This window comes from Nicotiana sylvestris, chromosome 10 (genome assembly GCF_000393655.2).
Source record: "Nicotiana sylvestris chromosome 10, ASM39365v2, whole genome shotgun sequence".
Classification (NCBI taxonomy): Eukaryota; Viridiplantae; Streptophyta; class Magnoliopsida; order Solanales; family Solanaceae; genus Nicotiana; species Nicotiana sylvestris.
The window spans coordinates 74,401,062-74,423,589 of record NC_091066.1 but is presented as its reverse complement, the minus strand read 5'-3'; the positions used below and the strand labels follow the sequence as shown (position 1 = coordinate 74,423,589).

The window sequence follows — 22,528 nt, the reverse complement described above, 5'->3', positions numbered from 1 at the left end:
GATAATTGAACTTTATTTTTGTACCTAATTTCGAACTGTCACAAAAGCTTGATGAAATCTTGTTAATCGAGTCAGTAGTTGGACTTTGTGTTTGTTCCTATTTAAGTAGGGTATGATGTATCAGATCTCTCCTACTATGCAATTCAAGTGGATGTTATAATATAATGCTATGTTCATACAATGGGTAACTGATTACTTCTTAGGTGTTGATTAGCATAAAGTCACGTTCAAAAGGAAAGGAAATAGCCCAAGGGTCAAGCTATGTGTTGACTTGCTTGTGATGTGTTAAACATGCTTAGTTTGGAGATAGATTCATGTCTGTTTATTAAATAATCCCATAAAATCTCATTTCGTTAATTGTATATATTGAACAGAAGGTTTAAGTCAAGTGGAAATTTCATAAGTGTCTTCTGAAACTCATTGGACTGATTCAAGCATGATTATCAATTGATTTGTTTGTTATCAAAACCCTTGTAAAGTTCATGGTAATATTCCAGATCTGGTACTCCATTTACAGGCCTGGAGACTCGAACTCGAGTCTTCCCCTCTTCAGGCTTTAGTTTTTAAAAGAGCTAGGCCACTCTTTGGGCCTCGGTTCATGAGGCTGCATAAAGTTGAAATGCAGGCCTCTCATGTTGGGCTCGCCCGTTTCAATTTTGTTTTGCTGCTGAAGATGGCACGAGCCATTCTTCTATAAACAACCAAATTTGTCTCCTTTCTTCGACGCAAGTTTTTCTTTAAACTAGTATCAATGTTAGACTTAAAAGCAAAAGAGGTAAAATCTCAATTCACCTAGTGTTATTAATTAGATTTTGTTAATAGTTGAGGGGAGCTGTAGTAGATAAAACAATTAGTTTATGGCCCTCAATATTTCAATTGATTTTTAGACAAGTAGATCGGAAGCGTGCTATATTAGGCAAGACATAGTTTATGGCCCTTCAAATTTAGTTCAAGTTCCTTTTAGAACTGGAATCGAAGTGTGTCGTGCCGAATAAAAATCTCAAAATGTATGGCCCTCATTTAATTAATTTTTAAAATCCTTAGAATCTGAGGCGTGTCATTTAGCAAATTTCCATGGCCCTCACAAAGTTAACAATGCATAGTTGCTTTAGACTCGTTATTTTAATAATATTACCTTCTTAAATTCGGGTGCGCATTTCATGTGACCAAAATCCAAATCTTAATAATGTTGAATAAAATGTGTTTTGAATTGCGGGTGCATTTCATGTGGCGCGGTCCAAAGGCATGTTTTAGACGACGTTAAATCTTCTTTAAAATTAATTAAAGTGATTGATAATTTAAAATTATACCATAGGCTAAAACATGTATTAAAATCAAATAATAGGCCAATTGTAATAGTTTAAGCGACCGTGATAGAACCACGGAATCCGGGGGTGCCTAACACCTTCCCTCGGGTTAACAGAATTCCTTACTTAGAATTACTGGTTCGCATACTTCAAAAAGGAAAGTCGAAATTCCTCGATTTGGGATTTTAAAATAAACCGGTGAATTGGGACGCCAGAAAACAAACCATCCCAAGTGGCGACTCTGAATAAAAATGAATAAATAATCCCATATCGAATAATGTCACTTTAATTGGAAAAACTCCCTTGTACTACCCTCGGGTGTAGTAAAAACGAGGTGTGACAGCTCTGGCGACTCCGCTGGGGATCGAACCCAGAATTTCTGGTTCAGGGTTCAAGAATTCGAGCTTAGAATAGCTGTTATGATTGACTTTATCTGTTATCTGATTTTCCCACATGTTTGAGCCTAATGTGCTAAATACTTTTACAGCTTTGATATTTTTTGAACTGTATATAAACTGCCACGAAACCTTTCCTCTCTCTAAGTCTTCTAAATCATGGAGAAGGGTGCACTTCGTGTGACTTCTCTTCTGTCTAGAGTCTTATCCCATTTTAGAACGAGGTTCGGATAAGTTGCTAAACCGGTGAAACTTTTGTATTCCCGGTACGCTGCCCCCTTTCGGCTCAAGTTATCCGCTCGGGTAAGCCAGGTCTAGAACAATAAACCCAGATTTTAAAGCTAGTATAACAAAACATCATGTCGGATCCCTAGTAGGAATGTTTTTTTGCATCACGTGCATTTGACTTAGGAGACTCAACACAAGGGTTGGGTCTATCTAAGACATGCGTACCCAAAATGAAAAGACCATCCTAATGTATCCTACGTGCTACTTGTGCATTTATTTGCTTCGGATTTGCGTGTTGACCGGCTTGTGGATAATATAAGAAATTGGGAAAAGAAAATAATAGTGTGAAGGCTCAGAGAGGTAGTTACTTGTTTTGAAAAATCAGTGTCCAAAATATACCGAAACTCTGCCAAAACTTTGAAAAGAAAAAGAAAAAGAAAAAGAAAGTTTTGTCTTTAAAATTAGTTGGTTTTCATTTTTGTCAAATCAGCCCGAACTACGCCAGTTTGATTCTCACTGGATGTGGGATACGTAGGCAACCCCCATCGGGTCCAACTTTCCTTTTGCAAAAATAGCCCAAAAACAATAAAATTTTATTTTTTGTCACAAATAAGCAGGGTGATGTCACTCTTGTTTAAAATAAGTCGAATGTCCCCAAAAGAGCGCCGGAATGCTGTTTTGGCAAGAACAACCACTTTTGTTCTTTTTTATTTTTCGACTGATTAGCAGGCATAGCCTTAAAATCTTCTTACCTGAAGTGCTGAAAGGCCGTATCTGCAAAAACCGGGTTTTATTTTTAAAGTAAAATTTTGAAAAAATGGTATTATTTTTTTTTTTGGGGGAGGGGGGTCAAAATAAGTTATTAAATCACCTTAATAAATGTGCAGGATGAGCACAAATAAAATTGAACCCTTCACAGTCCATAAAGAGATCCCCTTACGGCTCCACATGTGGTGGAATGATCTAGGAAAAGGCAGTAGAGAAACCGTGGTAAAGGTTCTGGGAGGTCTCGTCGGACTATTGAACATCAAGCCAAGGTTGGACATAATTGAAGCATTAGTACCTTTTTGGGACCCAACTCGCAATGTGTTCTGTTTCTCTGACTTTGAGCTCACACCCACGCTGGAGGAAGTTGCGGGCTATGCGGGCCTTAATAGAAACCTTAGAAGTCGATATCCAGTGTCACCAAGACCGGTATCTCCCCACAGATTTCTGGATCTACTGAGTATTAGTCGGGATATTCAGGATGGAAATTTATCTGAAGGGTATTGCACTCTCCAATTCTTGTATCAACGCTATGGTAACCCCCAAGGTTTTGAAGAGCCGAACACTAGTTTGAACCATGCCGGGAATAAAGACAAATGGGAGGCAAGGCGTGGTTTGGCTTTTATAGTAGCATTCTTGGGTGTTGTGGTCTGCCCGCAAAAAGATGGTAATATAGAGGTAGGTCTCGTAGGAATGATCGATGTTGCAATCAAGAAAGACAATAGCACTGTGGTTCCGCTGATCTTATCTGAAATCTACCGAGCCTTGACTATCTGTCGGGAAGGGGGAAAGTTCTTCCAGAGCTGCAATCTGTTACTACAATTATGGATGCAGGAACATCTCTGCCTCCGGGTTGGGTATATGAATTACGGTATGACCGGTTTGAGTTGTATTGAAGAATTTGAAAGCCGAGTAGTGGGTATTGAATTCCCCGAGGGTACTGAAGCTTGGCTTGCACATTTGAGCTCCTTGACCTCCGATACAATTGAGTGGGCATTCGGATAGCTTCCTGTCACCGAAGCAGTATACATGTCAGTTGAAGTGTGTTATCTCCTCCTGATGGGCATCCGGATCATCCAGCCGTATGCCCCCCCATAGGGTTTTGCGCCAATTGGGAAGATTTCAAATCGTTCCCCATGACGAAGAGTTGAGTAAACATGTCATTGAATTGGGACCAAAAGCCGTATTTCCAGAAGGGAGAATTTGCCAGGTGTGGAATGAATGTAGATTTCTTGAACCGAAGACTATGGTGCGAGATCTAGCTAGAGGTGAAGTAGACCCCAAGTACACTATTTGGTTCGGTAAAAGGTTCCAGATTCCGGAGAGACCTGCTAAGAGAGCTCATGTTCAGCAATTCACCAACGACTCGCAAGAGCAGTGGGGCTGGTTGGCAAAAGAAGAAAGCTATAGGGCCAAAATAAGTAAATTATAGGGACAAATCAGGGACCTCAAGTTTGGTAATAGTATCCAGGCTGCCGCAGATGAAGGGGAAAAGAAAAATCTAACTCAGGAAAACGAAGCCCTCAAAGCTCAAATCCAGAAAATGAGAATAGCTGCTAGAAACCCGGAAAGAAGCCGAGCGGACGAAAAGCTTATAAGCAGTCTGAGAAAGAAAGAACTTGAGTGTCAAGATGACCTAGAAAAGTCTAAAGCCAGTCTAGCAAAAGACCTGGCCTAATTGGCAAAGAACGCAGAAGGGCGGGCACAGTTTGTACATCAAATGAAAAGAAAATATGAAGGGACAATCACCAATCTGAAGAAAAAGTTAACTACCCTTGAGAATGAGGCGGCCAAGCAGGCCAAGGACTTTAAAGCTGATAAGGAACATTGTTATGCTTTGATGGCTCAGATGGAGGAAGAAATGCAACAATTGCAAAATCAAAACCATCACGACACTCAGGTATTAGAAGCCAGGAATCAGCAGATAGGGCGATTGCTTCAGGAAAAAATTTAGAGCCATTGCTGAATACATTACTGTGAAGTGCCAAGCGTGCGAGGACATGACTCGTACCACCTTTTTTGCTGCAGTGATGACTTTCGTTCGCCAGATAATGAGCAATTTGGAGCGGCTGCAAGGGGATCTCGCATATAGGCCCGCGGCGAGACCGAATGATGTCCCACGGGCTCCAAGAGCATTAATGTATTTTTTATTTTCACTTTAGTATGTTTTTGTTGGAGTCTGTCAGTCTATTTTCGAGTCTGTATTTTCTTCTGTCAGAGTCTGTTAGTCGGTTCTTGAGTCTGTATTGTCATCTTGCTATTAGAGTCTGTTGATTTCCTTTTCAAGTCTGTTAGTTTTGAGTCATTATAATCAAACCATTTTCTTTTTATGAAGAATTTGAAAATCCCAAAATATTTTGTTGTTTATTATCCCCAGAACTACGCCCGGTCTGATTCATGCGGGGTCATGATACGTAAGCAATCTCCATAGGATTCGACTACAACAAAAAAAAGGGAAAGAGTGAGAGTGGAAATAAGGAAAATGGGAAAGAAAAAGAAAAGCCGGAATGAAGCATGCAACCGTTGCAAAACATGTAGAAATACATTTAACTATATAGGCGCATCATACCCCCTACGTGCGATTACCTGTCTGTTATTTGTTCCAAAATAACCATTTGCTGATGTTACAACCAGCCCAGGTTTTATAGAAAGGTGGTTGGTTTTGTGGTAGTCTGGCTTCGCATCCATACTTCACGAGGTCAAAGGGAAGTGTTGAAATGTCTTCAGAAATGATTCTGCCAACAGTTCCTATTGCGTATGAGAGTCCGGTCTCGGGCATCCCAACTTCAGAATCGGCAGTTGCCGAGGAAAACAGGCTACTGCGTCTCTGCATGATGGAAATGTGGGACGCCTAGGCAAACGGAAGAGAACCACCAAGTACAATCCCTGGATTTTCCGAGCTTTTTCCCAGGGCAAGTGGGACCTCCAACATCCCCATAAACTACCCAAACACACCACTAGGACACCCAACTATCTCAGCCCATTTTGTGGGAACACCTTCTGAGATTCGCCCCCCGGTGTTAATGTCCGGTGCAGCCTCAAATATCCTCACCGCTCTACCTTGCTCGTCCATGGCACATCTTACATTGCTCAGGCCTGGTTTTGACCCCTCAGCTTTCACCTTCCAAACATCCACATTCCCAATGGGACCTCCTCAATTTCCCACTTATACTTACTCTCAACCACCCCGACATGAATTCACTATGGGCAAGAAAAGTTCACCAAAACTCTTGAGCATGAAGAGATTGCGAAGAAGATGAGGAGTAAGGAATAGAGTCTCAAAAGCATACAAGGCTTAAGTGGACAGAAAAGTGTATCCTATACTGACTTAGGTATGTTCCCTCATGTGCATCTACCATTGGGATTCAAAACCCCAAAATTTGAGAAGTATGATGGACACGGCGATCCTATTGCTCATCTCAAGAGATATTTCAACCAGCTGCGAGGAGCCGGTGGGAAGGAAGAACTCCTCATGGCCTATTTCGGAGAAAGTCTGGTCGGTATCGCATCTGAGTGGTACATGGACCAAGATATGTCCCGCTGGCACATCTGGGATGACTTGGCTAGAGATTTCGTTAGGCAGTTCCAGTACAACATTGATATCGCTCCAAATAGGAACTCATTAACAAACTTGAAGAAGAAATCCTCGAAAAGCTTCCGAGAGTATGCAATTAAATGGCGTGAACCAGCCTCCAGGGTAAAGCCTCCGATGGATGAGATTGAAATGGTCACAGTTTTCCTCCAAACTTAGGAGGCTGACTACTTCCAAAATATGATGTCCGCAATGGCTAAATAGTTCACTGAAGCTATCAAGATTGGCGAAATGGTGGAAAATGGGTTGAAAATGGGTCGATTCTAAGCCAATCCACCATCAGAGCTACCTCCCAAGCCATTCAGGGTGGGTCTGGAGGAGTGGCGAAGGGCAAGAAAAAGGAAGAAACATCCATGGTAGCGTCGGATGCAAGAAAACACCGTACTCCCAGATCTTTTTTCTCAGAAAGGACCCTGAAATACTACTATCCCCACCAAGACGTAGCCTATGCTCCTCAGCCATACCCGATCATGAATGCTCAACCTTATATCCGGCCACAACAACAAGCCAACCAGAACTAAGCTCTATTTCCTAGAAACTAGCCTCCTTACCAAAACCACTACAACCCCCGACCTCCACAAAACAATTTCCACCCTCGTGAACCACCCAAGAGGCCAAATTTTACACCAATTGGCGAACCCTACTCCAGCCTATTACCAAAACTTGTTCAAATGGGTCTGCTACAGCCTGTTCCTCAAACCAGGAAAAATCCAGTATCACCCGCTTACAGAGCCGGTACCCGATGCGCCTATAACTCAGGGGAAGAAGGGCACGACACGGAAGACTGTTGGACTCTGAAGAGAGCCGTGGAAAACTTGATAGAACAAAGGAAGATAGTGCTAAGGGATGAAGATATTCCCAATGTGACTAACAATCCACTGCCGGCCCACAACAGCGGGCCGGTAATCGGAATGATTTGTGAGGACAAGGAATTTGACCCAGCATTGAAGGCCATCATTGCCATCACTGATGTACAAAAGAAACCAAAAGCTACCCCAAAGCAAGACAAAGGGGAGAAAAAGAACAAAACCACCCCTCCAAAGTCAGAAAAGAAAGTTGAAGTGGGAATTGGGGCAGTGCCTCCCAAAAATGTTGTCCTCTATATCCCTCGAGGCCGCAAAGAAAAGCAGATGGATTTGAGTCCTCCCAGGAGATTCAAACTGAATAAGACAACCCAAATGTATGTGCCCAAAGGAGCCTATGTGATGCGGGGGCCAATTAGTCTACCAAGGCTGAGTGAGCCCGTAGTTATTGGCCGCGGACCACAAAAGCCCATGACGGATCCTACCGATGTGCCCTGGAATTACAACAAATCAGTGGTGACTTACAAAGGCAAAGAAATCTCGGGAGAAGTTCGAGAAAATAACCCGGCAGAAAAGTATTTCAATTTGGAAGAGGTGAACAATGCCACTAGAAAGCGCTTCTCATCTAAGAAGCCCGTAAGTGCCGAAGAAGCGGAGTCCTTCTTTCAAAAGATGAAAATGGCGGATTATGAGGTGATCGACCAGCTTCGAAAATTTCCCGCACAAGTCTCCTTGTTATCTCTGTTGATGAATTCCACCGAACATCAAAAGGTATTGATTAAGACCCTTAACGAAGCATATGTGCCTATTGAGACTTCTGTAGAGCAGTTGGAGAGAATGGCCGAAAGATTTTTCGCAATTAACCAGATCTCCTTCAGCAAAAATGACTTGCCCCCAGAAGGGGCCGCACATAAAAAAGCCATGCACCTGACAATCAAATGCAAAGGGTACTATGTGAAAAGGGTTATGTTGGACGGAGGCTCTAGGGTAGACATTTTCCCACTCTCAACTTTGCAATGTATGGAAATTGGTACCGAGAGAATCCGACTCAACAACGTCTGTGTACGTGCCTTCGATGGTATCAAAAGGGACACAATTGGAGAGATTGATCTGATTTTGACCATCGGCCCAGTAGACTTTGAAGTAACCTTCCAGGTTCTAGACATGAACACGTCCTACAATTTTCTCTTGGGAAGGCCGTGGATTCACGCAGCGAGGGTTGTGCCTTCTACTCGCCACCAGATGGTGAAGTTTGAACATGAGGATCAGGAGATTGTGGTTCACGGGGAAGATGAGCAATCGATTTATCGGGACCCGTCAGTCCCATGTCTTAAAGCAAGAGAAGGAAGTGAGCACATAGTCTATCAGGCCTTTGAAATCATGGTCGCTGATCAGTACGAAGAAAGAAAACCTTGTCCTCAACCCTTACTTTCTAATGAATCAATTATGGGGGCCAAGAAATGAACAGGCACGGCTACAAACCTGGGAAAGGGCTTGGGAAATCATTGCAAGGAATAGCTGAACCTCTCACCCCGACCGTCAGTGAGACATTCTTTGGGGTAGGCTTCCGGCCTACTCCAGCTCATGTAAGATGGGCAGATGATAGAAAAAATGATGGTTGGGTCTTGCCTCAGCCGGTGCCGCATCTATATAGAATATTTGTCAAGCCAAAATATAATGAGGAAGAGGAGGATAAGGCCTTTACGGCCGAAGAAATCAAAGAAATCTGTGGGGCCATGAGGAAGATACTGTATGAAGCCCACGTGGTTCAACCAGGGGAAGGCTCAAGCACCGCTGAGGTGCTGTATATGGGAACTAATGCCAAACTATAGAATTAGAAGGCTACGCCATTCCCAATCAGGCGGGAGTCCCAGTAGACCTGTCCTGCCACTTTTTCTGCATCACGAGTTATTCCAGGGTGTAACTCGGATGTTTTCTTTAGTTTCCTGTCTTTTAATTTCCAATGTAAACCCGGTTATCTTCAAATTCAATGAAATGAAATCAATATTTCATCGTTCATCTTTCTTTATTCTTTCTGATTTGGTTATTTTTCTCTTTTATTCTTTCTTTCAGTTCTAATAATGCGGCTTTAAATAACATGACATGCTTGCGGACTTCATGCCCAGATCCAAACACGTTGTCTAACTATGAAGTAATGAACCAAGAATCGAAATATGATGAAGAAGAGGCTTTTAGGGAAATAAATCGAGAATTGGAACAGTTTGAGAATAAACCTAAGCCGAACTTAAATGATACTGAGCCGGTTAATTTGGCTATTTCTGAAGAAATCAGGGAAACCAAGATAAGTATTCACACAGATGAGAAAACCCGGGATGCATTGATACAACTTTTGTTTGAGTTCAAAGATGTGTTTGCCTGGTCATACGATGACACGCCAGGAATAAGTGTTGATTTGGTGGTTCATAAGTTGCCAACTTACCCCCATTGTCCCCCTGTCCAGCAAAAGCAAAGAAAGTTTAAAACCGATATTAGTGATAAGATTAAAGAAGAGGTCACGAAACAGTTGAAAGCATCGATACACCACATGGTTAGCCAATGTAGTTCCAGTGCCAAAGAAGGACGGGAAAATTCGAGTGTGTGTGGATTACAGAGATTTAAACAAGGCAAGTCCCAAAGATAACTTCCCTTTTTCGAACATCCATATCCTTGTTGATAACTGCGCTAAACATAAGATACAGTCCTTCATGGATTGTTACGCAGGATATCACCAGGTGTTGATGGATGAAGAAGATGCAGAAAAGACAGCTTTTACCACACCTTGGGGTACATACTGTTACAGAGTCATGCCATTTGGTTTGAAGAATTTCAGGGCAACCTACATGAGAGCCATGACTGCCATTTTTCATGATATGATGCACCAAGAGACCAAATGTGCATTAGAGGTACCATCCGACAAACTTTTGGGATTCATAGTCTGTCGGAGGGTCATCGAGTTGGACCCGGCAAAGATAAAGTCTATTCGAGATTTGCCTCCTCCAAGAACCAAGAAAGATGTTATGAGTTTGTTGGGAAGATTGAACTATATCAGCCAATTCATTGCTCAGTTAACATCCACGTGTGAACCCATATTCAAATTGCTGAAGAAAGATGCGGCAATCAAATGGACAAACAAGTGCCAAGAGGTTTTTGATAAAATCAAATAATATATGTCGAATCCGCCGGTATTGGTCCCACCTGAGCTAGGGAGGCCTCTGTTCTTGTATCTGACAGTCTTGGAAAATTCTTTCGGTTGTGTCCTCGGGCAACAGGATGTGACCGGAAAGAAAGAGCAGGGCATTTACTATCTGAGAAAGAAGTTCACCAGTTATGAAGCCAAGTACACTTTATTGGAGAGAACTTGTTGCGCTTTAACTTGGGTTTCTCAGAAGCTGAGGCATTATTTGCAAGCTTACACCACTTACCTCATAACCAGGTTGGATCCTTTAAAATACATATTTCAGAAGCCAATGCCCATGGGGAGATTAGCAAAGTGGCAGATCTTACTTACGGAGTGTGATATAGTCTACGTCACTCGCACGTCAATGAAAGCCCAGGCGTTAGCAGATCATTTGGCTAAGAACCCAGTTGATGATGAATGCCAACCTTTGAGCACTTACTTCCCAGATGAAGAAGTAAATTCAGTTGAGGCAATATCTGAAGACACCCATGCTTGGAAAATGTTCTTTGATGGGGCGGTAAATGCAAAAGGTGTTGGAATTGGGGCGATCTTGATCTCACCCACCGGCCAGCATTATCCAGCCACAGCCCGGCTTCAGTTTTTATACACAAACAACACCGCCGAGTATGAAGCCTGCATTATGGGTATGAACATGGGAATCGACCAAGGTGTCGAAGAGTTGTTAATCATGGGAGACTCGGATCTGATTATCCGACAAGCTCAAGGAGAATGGGAAACCCGAGATGTCAAGCTTATTCCTTATAGACAACGTGTGGAAGATCTTGGCAAGCGATTCAAGTCAATAGAGTTCAGGTACATCCCTTGTTGCCATAATGAACTGGCCGATGCACTTGCTACTTTGGCCTCGATGCTGCCATACCCAGGCAATGCCCATATTGATCCCTTGGAAATCCAAATCAGGGAAAGGCATGGCTACTGTAATACAGTTGAGGCAGAGCCAAATGTTCAGCCATGGTATCATGACATCAAAAGATTTTTGAAAACCAAAGAATACCCTGAGCAAGCCAGTGGAGACCAAAAGAGAACCATTAGACGGCATGCAAGTGGTTTCTTTTTGAGTGGTGATGTCTTGTACAAAAGGAACCCGGACCTCAACTTGTTAAGATGTGTTGACGTCGAAGAGGCTGGAAGAATCATGTATGAAGTACACGTAGGAGTGTGCGGACCCCACATGAATAGGTATGTTTTGGCAAAGGAAATCCTCCAAGCGGGCTATTATTGGATGACAATGGAAAAAGACTATTTTAGTTTTGTTCGGAAGTGTCATCAGTGTCAGGTGCACGGGAATTTGATTCATGCACCGCCCACAGAACTGCATCCCATGTCAGCACCTTGGCCATTCATTGCCTGGGGCATGGACGTCATTGGGCCAATCGAGCCAAAAGCCTCGAATGGGCATAGATTCATATTGGTCGCCATCGACTATTTTACTAAATGGGTTAAAGCAATTACCCTCAAATCTTTCACCAAGAAAGTTGTGGTAGACTTCGTGCACTCTAACCTCATCTGCCGTTTTGGTATTCCTGCAACTATCATTACGGATAATACTGCAAATTTGAATAGTCATTTGATGAGGAGATATGTGAACAGTTCAAGATAACACATCGGAACTCTACTCCTTATCGTCCTAAAGCCAATGGTGTCGTTGAAGCAGCAAATAAGAACATCAAAAAGATTTTGAGAAAGATGATTCAAAGTTCCAGGCAGTGGCATGAAAAGTTACATTTTGCATTGTTGGGGTATCGCACTATTGTGCGCACGTCGGTCGGAGCAACCCCGTACCTTTTGGTTTACAGTACTAAAGCCGTAATACCCGCGGAAGTTGAAATCCCTTCTCTCCGGATCATTGTGGAAGCTGAAATTGAAGACAGTGAGTGGGTCAAAGCCCGCCTGGAGCAGTTAACCCTGATTGATGAGAAGCGAATGGCCGCAGTCTGCCACGGGCAGTTGTACCAACAAATAATGGCCCGTGCTTACAACAAGAAAGTGCGGCCTAGAAATTTTGAAGTGGGGCAACTCGTTCTGAGGCGTATTCTTCCCCATATCAGGAAGCAAAAGGGAAATTTGCTCCCAATTGGAAAGGCCCATACATCATCAGAAAGATATTGCCCAGAGGACCATTGTACTTGGGAGATATTGAAGGAAATGATCCCGAGGCAGCTATGAACGCAGATGCGGTAAAAAGGTACTATGTCTAGTCCTTTTGCAGCAATAGCACTATCCGATTGGGATGACGAAGGCTTTCATTCTCGCTACCCCAAACACTCTAGTCCTTTTGCTAACCCTTTGAGCCGGTTACTTTTCTTTCATTACCCTCTTTGGAACTCAGGAAAAAAAAAGAAAAAACATATAATAACAACAACACCAACAACAAAAGCAAAATATTTGCCTGAACTACGTCCGACTTGATTCTGAAAGGATACGTAGGTAGCCTCTCTCTGGGGTTCAGTCACACCAAAATAAAAATCCCATTTCCCCCAAAAGTAAAACTGGGGAAGATGTTATAATGATTCGGCAATGAGAACATCGGAACGGTTCCAAAGTCGTAATTCCGTCCAGATTCTCTTTACCCAAACCTTGTTCAAAGTCCTCCCGATCAATCGGTGAAAGGTTTTCAAATAAACAAAGAACGCAATTGTTTGGATTCGATGCAATCAAGATGAGATAAATAAAATGAGAGAGTCTTATTAGTGAAAACCTATGGGCACCGTAAGGCGATAGGGATCAGAGAAATTGAAAATGACAGAGTCTTGTTAGTGAAAACTCGTAAAAGAGCACTATAAGGCGATGGTAAGAAGAGAAATGATAGAGGTCGATTGGCGAAAACACGCAAAGGGCGCCGTTGATTGAAAAGAAGAAACCCCTCACCCCCATTGGTATTGAAAGAGTCCTGGAAAGGTTTCTCGATTTTGAAACGCGGGTCGCAATGGGTTTATGAGAAGTTGGGATAGTTATGCGGATCGGGCATCTAGTCCAAGAAGCATGTCATGTCTATTGAAGTCTGCATGCACCCCAGATAAGTTCATCCTTCCTCCCCAAAAGGGACACTTCTCTCTAAATTCATTTTCTTGCCTTTTGTTTGCTTTTCCTTGAATCCCTTTCGGTCTAACTCTGTTTCCGAAACTAATACAAAGAAAAGGTGGCAAAATTGGCTTTATAGGGTTCTGCCTAACAAAAGCTAAAGAAAAGTACCCAGCCTTAGCGGGTGCATCAAGTCGATTCCGACTGGCCATGATGGCTGATACTTTGAAATCAAAGTTATTGAAAAGGAAAAGAAAGCCAAAGGCAAAAGCCTAAAGGCAGAATAAAGTGAAAGGGTCGAAGCCCCACGTGGGTAAGCCGTCATGAAATCTTAAAAGCTGAGTCCCTCGGTTTGAAAGATAGATCAATCTTCAGAAAACCACTAAGCAGCAGAGGTTCTCAACAAAGTTTCGGGTCGAGATCGAGTGATCGAGACAATCAAGGCCAGAAAACCAACCACCATTTCGAACTAATAATTGTTCTTTGTTTAAAATTGAAACAGGTGCAACCCAAGGTAACCGTGCAAAAGCAGGTGCAGCCATCGAGACAATCAATGAGAGAAGGTCTGATTTGGGCCATTTTAGTTAAAAATCACCAGGCCCAATCGAATTCCCCATTACCTCTTTAAATTCCCGTTCAAAATCGGCCCAATTTCTGCCCCAACCTGGTCCGCCTTACTCAGAACCAAACGACCCCATTTTGATCGCCTTAAATTTGAGCCATCAATATCCCCTTGATTGAACGGCTTAGAACTGAGTCCCCTCTGATATATAACTGTCCAAACGCCCTGCACCCCCCCCCATCTCATCTCTCTGAACCCACCTTCTTTAGGGACCCAAAACAGAAAACCCTAGTGCCGCCTTGGTTCTCCACTGCCTTGGGCTGGTGGCGCAACCTCCAAACCACCTCAAATCCACACCCCAAAACCCTCGTGGCTTCCTCATACCAAATCCGACACCCCTTTCCTTCGAATCATCATAACTTGTCGAATTCTAAATCAAAGGCCGGAACCCTAAAATCCCAAAACCCAAATCAGTGAAGTTTAACGAAGGTTTAAGGCCGAAATCGGCTTTATTCGTGTGTTTTCGCTTGAGAACACATGATTAAAGCCTATTTCGTTCAAATCAGAGTTTCTTTTGAAAACTTTCAAGCTGTTTTCCACTTGGTTTAGGTATTCTTCAGTCCTTATCCTCTCTTTCATTTTTCTTCTATTCTTTATTTTGTTTGTTTTAAGTGCTAGTCTCCATCTCCTCTTACCTCGTCTTTTCCGTTTTGTTCTCATTTTAAATTAGTTTTAAAATCGAGTTTGTTCGTGCATGTCGTTTTAATTTCTCTGTTTCTTTGTATTATTCCATTTTTTCTGGTTTTCAAAGGGAAGAGAACCGATTTTTCTCTTGGGCAATTCTGCCTAGCCAATTGATTCTACATGGGTTCTGGAACCAGAAGCCTATGAAGAGATTCAATCTAGTCCTACAAGCTTAGGATTTTTGATTTAAACCATTGGGTTCATTTGACTATTGACCCATTTAGATTTCTGGGGTAATTAACAGGACTAAAGGAGTAGTTTAGGAATTGTAGGTGGAAGGAATCTCAGTAACTGAATTAGGAAGCTACTAGGAAGGTGTCATTGGAACCTAAGTGAAAGTCGGATTTTACACTAAAGGTATGGGAGCAAAAATAAAAATAGAAAAAGGTTTAAAATGCAAAGATGATTTCAGCATTGCTGCCCTAAAACCTTGCCTATAAAGGCATCTTTACTTCACTAGCAAGGCAGAGGGGAGAGGGATTAAAAACATTAAAAAGCTGAAACGACTAAATTCTTTGAGAAATGTTCTGGATTCCTTGCATCATTTGTTTGAAAACGCTCAAATTCTGCTTATTTTGAGTCTTATAATTGCGTTTGGTTAGTTAAAGCTTCTGAAAATATCAAAGTCTTGCACCTTGGTTATAATGGCTTGAGCTCGGGTTCTTTAAAGTTTGGTTTTTGAGCTGTGCCGCTGGGTTTACTGGGTTTATGGGTTTACCATAAAGGCAAAGGTCATCTGCTCAGAGGTGTACTTACATTAAGAAGGATTCAACATGTCTAGAAACTTCATCCACAACTTTTTGATAGCTATAATTTTTTTAAAATTAAAATTAAAAAAGGCTCTATAGTTCATCCACATCTGCTTATCTCCTTTTTCTTGCTTTGCCCTTATTCCCAAGTACATGTTTTCTAAATTCTACCTCATATGAAGCTTTGGTTTGTAGTATGAAATGAAACCTGGAAGTTTAAAGCATGTCTTCAGCATGTTCTGATTCATTAGTCTAGCTTCATTTCTCCTGAATTACATGATTCTGAGTTTATTCGATGCGTTGTATCTTGTTGGTTGTTTGTAAGACTCTTTTAGGAGATATACTTGGTTCGTATCTGGTAGGAAGCCATGTTTATCAAATATCTTATAGTTATGTGTTAGTTTGTGATAATTGAACTTTATTTTTGTACCTAATTTCGAACTGTCACAAAAGCTTGATGAAATCCTGTTAATCGAATCAATAGTTGGACTTTGTGTTTGTTCCTATTTAAGTAGGGTATGCTGTATCAGATCTCTCCTACTATGCAATTCAAGTGGATGTTATAATATAATGCTATATTCATACAATGGGTAATTGATTACTTCTTAGGTGTTGATTAGCATAAAGTCACGTTCAAAAGGAAAGGAAATAGCCCAAGGGTCAAGCTATGTGTTGACTTGCTTGTGATGTGTTAAACATGCGTAGTTTGGAGATAGATTCATGTCTGTTTATTGAATAATCCCATAAAATCTCGTTTCGTTAATTGTATATATTGAACAGAAGGTTTAAGTCAAGTGGAAATCTCATAAGTGTCTTCTGAAACTCATTGGACTGATTCAAGCATGATTATCAATTGATTTGTTTGTTATCAAAGCCCTTGTAAAGTTCATGGTAATATTCCGGATCTGGTACTCCATTTACAGGTCTGGAGACTCAAACTCGAGTCTTCCCCTCTTCAGGCTTTAGTTTTTAAAAGAGCTAGGCTACTCTTTGGGTCTCGGTTCATGAGGCTGCATAAAGTTAAAATGCAGGCCTCTCATGTTGGGCTCGCCCGTTTCAATATTGTTTTGTTGCTGAAGATGGAACGAGCCATTCTTCTTTAAACAACCAAATCTGTCTCCTTTCTTCGACACAAGTTTTTCTTTAAACTAGTATCAATGTTGGACTTGAAAAGCAAAAGAGGTAAAATCTCAATTCACCTAGTGTTATTAATTAGATTTTGTTAATAGTTGAGGGTAGCTGTAGTAGATAAAACAATTAGTTTATGGCCCTCAATATTTCAATTGATTTTTAGACAAGTAGATCGAAAGCGTGCTATATTAGGCAAGACATAGTTTATGGCCCTCCAAATTTAGTTCAAGTTCCTTTTAGAACTGGAATCGATGTGTGGCGTGCCGAATAAAAATCACAAAATGTATGACCCTCATTTAATTAATTTTTAAAATCTTTAAAATTTGAGGCGTGCCATTTAGCAAATTTCCATGGCCCTCGCAAAATTAACAATGCATAGTTGCTTTAGGCGCGTTATTTTAATAATATTACTTTCTTAAATTCGGGTGCGCATTTCATGTGACCCAAATCCAAATCTTAATAACGTTGGATAAAATATGTTTCGGATTGCGGATGCATTTCATGTGGCGCGGTCCAAAGGCATATTTTAGACGACATTAAATCTTCTTTAAAATTAATTAAAGTGATTGATAATTTAAAATTATACCATAGACTAATGTATTAAAATCAAATAATAGGCCAATTGTAATAGTTTAAGCGACCGTGCTAAAACCACGGAATCCGGGGGTGCCTAACACCTTCCCTTGGGTTAACAGAATTCCTTACTTAGAATTTCTAGTTCGCAGACTTCAAAAAGGAAAGTCGAAATTCCTCGATTTGGGATTTTAAAATAAACCGGTGACTTGGGACACCAGAAAACAAATCATCCCAAGTGGCGACTCTGAATAAAAATGAATAAATAATCTCATGTCGAATAATGTCAATTTAATTAGAAAACTCTCTTGTACTACCCTCGGGTGTAGTAAAAAGGATGTGCGACAACTTCTATTCAATAGAATTATGACTTTTGAATACCCTTAGTTGACGTGGCAAATGCGTGTATTCTACCAAAATTTTCCGCACGTGAGTGTCTTTTGTGACTTCTCTTTTCTCTTTTCCTCCTTCCATGGCCGACCCTCTCCTTATCCACCATTTATGCAAGGTTTCATACATGTAAACACACACAAAAATACCACTAAACTCCATTCACTGCCACTTTAATCATTAGACCTATTTCAAAGGCAAAAAAAAATTTAAAAAGTAAAAATTGATGCTGAAAACTAACTATTTTTATTTGCACTCATTTTTAGTAGAAAATATGGAAAAGGTCAAAAGAAAGAAAATTGGGGATAGGTAAAGGAGAAGAACAACATAGATACGGGGGTGAGCAAAGGAGAAGTGACGTGGGAGGTTTGAGGTTTGGGGTTTGGGGGGAAGGGTTTGGACTAGGGGTGTTCCTGGTTCGGTTTGGATCGGTTTTTCCCTATAAAAAAAATCAAACCAAGTAATTCGGATTTTTAAATATTAGAACCAAACTAAACCAATTAAGTCGGTTTTTTCTCGATTCGGTGTTTTTCGATTTTTTCGGTTATTTGTTAGTTTTTTCTTAAATATAAGACATACACTACCAAACACATATTTCGGCGACCACATTTTCAACGTAACACTATCAAATCAATTGCCCTTTGAGAAATCTATTATTTACCAAGATATATTGATAATAATTGAATCAAATAGTGATGAATAATTTAAGGACTCAATTAAAAATATATTATTTTTAACATGAAATGGATTCTTACACTTAACAAAAGAAAACTACCAATTAAACTAGAATGTAAAGGTAAAGAACTGTACTAAAAGTGCAAACGATTAATATTTAGTATAAAATTTTAAAATTTTTGTATAAAAGTATACATATATATAGGTATAATAATAAATTTTAAAATAGCTACTCCTATATTCGGTTTGGTTCGATTTTTTTAATTAAACCAAAACCAAACCAAACCAAAAAGTATCGGGTTTTTTGGTCGGTTTGGTTTGGTTTTTGGTTTGGTTCGGGTTTTCGGATTTTTATGAACACCCTAGTTTGGACGAAGGAGTGAGGGATTCTGTTTTCTTTTTAAATCAAATATGATTTGTTTTTAACTTTTTATTTACACAAGTGGTCTTGACATTACTAACTTTGACACATCATTAGTTTTTTTGTTTTTTATTAATTTAAATTTTACTATTAGCCACGTGTCAAATATTAGTTGGTTCTCAAAATAGTCTTCGAATGTGTATTACACACGATGTGGGCTGACCGGGTCGGGTATTTACTTGATATACTTTATAGGCACTTGAAGTGTCTAAGTGAAAATGGGCTCGGTTAAGATATTTAGCTGAACGTTAGGAACAACTTAAAGGGATCATTTATGTATTTTGCCTAATTATTAAGGTAGCTAAGTTACATAATTATTAAAAGAAAATATGATAAACTAAAAAATATTTGAACCGCTTGTAACTAGAAACTTGGACCAACTTTGATTATTGGACATAAAATAACATTGAACCACTTACTTTGCTATGTAAAAATTGCACGGGACGCCCTATTTGGTCGCCCCCATTTAACATATACTTATTTTTTTTTAAACTTTTAACTTGTACCCACTTTTTAAACAATTTCAGTCCCCTTTCCCCTCCTCTTTCTCTTCCTTCGTTTTCTTCTTTCTTCTTCTACAACGATGACTTCAACATTGCTCTCTTTGATAAATGAAGCTAAAGCAAATATACTGAGGACTTCCACTTGGATTATTATAACATTAAAAATTCCAAACTCAGAGACAATAAAAGTTCTTTGAAATTTCACTGTCTCCCACTTGTGTTTCTTTTGAATGATTCTGCCTCATGACTTCTTTTGGGACCAATAGTGTGCCACCTTGTCCAGTAATTTAGTTTGGGCCTCTGAATATATTTAGTATGATTGGATCAGATAGTATAAAACATGAGAACATAAAACATGCTGAAGTTAATCAAATATAGAACAAAAACTTCTCCAGTTACAAAGACAAAAACTTCAGCTCTAAAGTTGAAGTTCGCCAGTTACAAAAACAAAAACTTCGGCTCTAGAGCTGAAGTTCACCAGTTCGCGAGTTACAAAACAAAAACTTCAACTCTAGAGCTGAACTTCAGGCCCGGCTACCAGAATGCTAAAGTTTTGCGTGATTGTCTTTGCTACTTCAGCCCCGTATGTTGAAGTTATGCGAAAAAGCGGGTACGCTTGTAACTTTTGCTAAGTGGACACAAGTTAAAACATGGCACAAAAAGCGGGTATAGATGCAAATGTCCCCTTTGTTATTGGGATTGCTGGACCAATTTTATTATTTTGGTATTGGGCTGCCTTATTATTAAAAGGCAAATGGGCATGCTAGCATGCTTATATTAAAAAAGAAATTTTACACCCTATATAAAAGCTTAGTACCCCATTTATTTTAAATAAATACCATTTTAAAAAATTATATTATATAGCTACCTTTTACCCTTTATAGCAAAATATCTAATTATAGTTATATCCTACACTTAAGGCACCATATACGCTAATTAAAATTTTTCTCTCTTCTTTTTCAGATTTTCTCTCACATAATCACGGTAAATTTCACAAACCACGTTCTCTCTCCTTTTGCATATACTTTACTCTCTTCTCCCACAAAATCATGATTGTTGCCTCTGTTCGTTGCCCTAGTGGTTATAGCAGAGATTTCTTTTCTAGTTCGACTCGACGTGGCTAAAAAAGCCAATTTCTGGTTTGTTGCCCTAATGTGAAAATCTTGGATTTTTTTTTGGTTCTCTAAAATGTGTATGCAGGTAGCTACTGGAAAGTGAGAAAATCTGAACTTGGATTGGTTATTCTTGGATAAATACAGATAAAGAGAGTTTGATCCAAGATTTTGATCATGGCTTCGTACCTGCGTATTCTTGGATAAATACTGATGAAAATCTGAACTTGGATTGGTGAGTTTGATCATGGCTTCGTACCTGGGAGTTGCGAGGAGTGGTACAAAAGCTACGATGGTACTGATGTGTCAAAAGCAATGTACAGGATGTGTGGGAACAGTGAGATTCAGAGTTTTTGCTCGACGGCGGATTCGCCGGAAATTAGGGTTTGTTATTGAACAAAGAAGACAGATTTTGGGGCTGAGCAACTTGTTTTTTTGTTAATATATTTCAATGTATTTTCAATGTATCATGCTGTATTTCATTGTATTCATTGTCTTTTTTCATTGTAATTCAATGTATTTCATTATATTCTATGTATTTCATTGAATTTACTGTATTTTTTTTCATTGTATTTCAATGTATCCCATTGTATTCTATGTATTTCATTGTATTCACTGTCTCGTTATATGCCATGAATATATTCATATATTTTTTTTAATTAATATAATTTATGTATTCAGATGTATTATATAATTTCTCTGAAGATTGCTATATTTTTGGTGTATTTTCGGTTGAGAATCTTTTTTATAACTGAAAATACAAAATTTGCGTGTTATAATTGAGTTTGTTGAGTTATATTAGGAGTCTATTATGTTAATTGATTCACTTTCCGTTTTAAAAACAGTGTAACCCCCTATTTCACACCGTGAATACAGTCGAATACAATAATATGTCCAGCTGTAATCCCACGTTTCACTCCATGAATACAATCGAATACACTCGAATACAACAACTGATTAGTTGGACTTCCCTGATTCACGCCTATTTTTCTATTGTATTTATGAATACAATAGCTTAAATACATCAAATACATCTTATAACTATAGAAAAGGTATTTATAATCCGTAATATAGCAAATGGTATCTATAGATGGCTAATTACACTAAAAGGTAGTGCTTTATGAAAATTTCTCTATTAAAAATTGATTAGTTTGGTTATTAGGGAAATGGGCTTAGCAAAATTATTTAAAGAAAAATGGATCGGCTGAATTATCTTGTTTTTTGGCCTGGCGAATGTGATCTCATTTGGCCCAAAAAAACCTGTAATTCTTAGTTTACTAATACAACTCAACAAGATTAGTTATGTATAGATTTATGTGGCCTACTTACTCAAATCCAACTTCTCTTTTATTAATTTCAAAACATTCATCGCTATTAAGTATTACGTCTCTAAATAGCCAATTTTAGTAACAACTAACACATTCATCATACCAACTCTCCAAACTTAATATTATTTTCAATTCACTAACCACTATTTTTTCCATTTAACTTCACAGACATTTAATGAAACCAAAGTAATAAAGAACTCGAAACGAGGCTATATAGATATGCCAGACCCAACAACTAACTTTTTCTATACATTAATAAAGCATGAATATAAACCCTACTTCGCGAACTTCAAATTGCATTTCGTCTAAACAAACATTAAGTATTTAGGACTTCCCTTTTTAACATTGAACTCACCTAATGAATACTAAATCATGCCAAGATAAAGGTGTCAATAATCTAATTTAGCTTAAATATTTGTCATTCAAAAGTAACATCATGACTTAATTACCTAACACAAGACAAATAGCAGGGAACTTTATGACTAAAACTTTCAGTGTCTTATAGAGAAAAACAAGAAGCAAACTTAAAAGTACAAAGAAGAACGACCTTAAAAACATGAAGTTACACATTTAAGATCTACACGCTATTAATAACCTATTAAACTTTAACACTTGAAGAGCTGAAATAGATCCTTCTCTTCAATAATTTACTATAAAATCAGTATTACAAAAGTTTAAAGGTTACCTGAAGAGCAGAAATTCAATACAACAGAGAAGACGAAGCAGAAATAGCAACAAAAATAGCAGAAAAATAGCAGTAAAAATGAGCAGAAACAACAGCAAAAACAGCCGAAAAATAGCAGCGAAATTAACCCAAAATAAACCTTAGAACTCAGCAACTTCTAGTGAAAGAAGAACCAGGAACTAGCTTCAAGAACCTTTGTTTTTTTTAGTGTTTTCTCTCGAAAAAACTCACTCCAAAAACTCTTAAGTTTCAGCTTACTATTGGATGTTTCAGCTGTTGGTTTTTCCTCTCAAGATTTATTTTTTTTTAAGTGTAAAAGATGGTCTTTAAGTGTAAGATAGAGTG

At 39.4% G+C, this 22,528-nt stretch overlaps 2 protein-coding genes across 2 annotated transcripts; both read left to right on the top strand.

Annotated features, from left to right (window-relative positions):
• The first annotated feature begins 6,958 nt into the window (after positions 1-6,958).
• On the top strand, positions 6,959-8,554 carry LOC138879529 (uncharacterized). The gene has a single exon (XM_070159146.1). The coding sequence runs from the start codon at positions 6,959-6,961 to the stop codon at positions 8,552-8,554; it is 1,596 nt and encodes a 531-aa protein (XP_070015247.1).
• A 1,703-nt stretch (positions 8,555-10,257) lies between these two features.
• LOC138879528 (uncharacterized) lies at positions 10,258-20,566 on the top strand. The gene is made up of 7 exons (XM_070159145.1): positions 10,258-10,737; positions 10,840-11,232; positions 11,853-12,221; positions 12,338-12,466; positions 13,813-13,873; positions 20,318-20,405; positions 20,494-20,566. The coding sequence occupies exons 1-7, from the start codon at positions 10,258-10,260 to the stop codon at positions 20,564-20,566; spliced, it is 1,593 nt and encodes a 530-aa protein (XP_070015246.1).
• Positions 20,567-22,528: the final 1,962 nt, after the last annotated feature.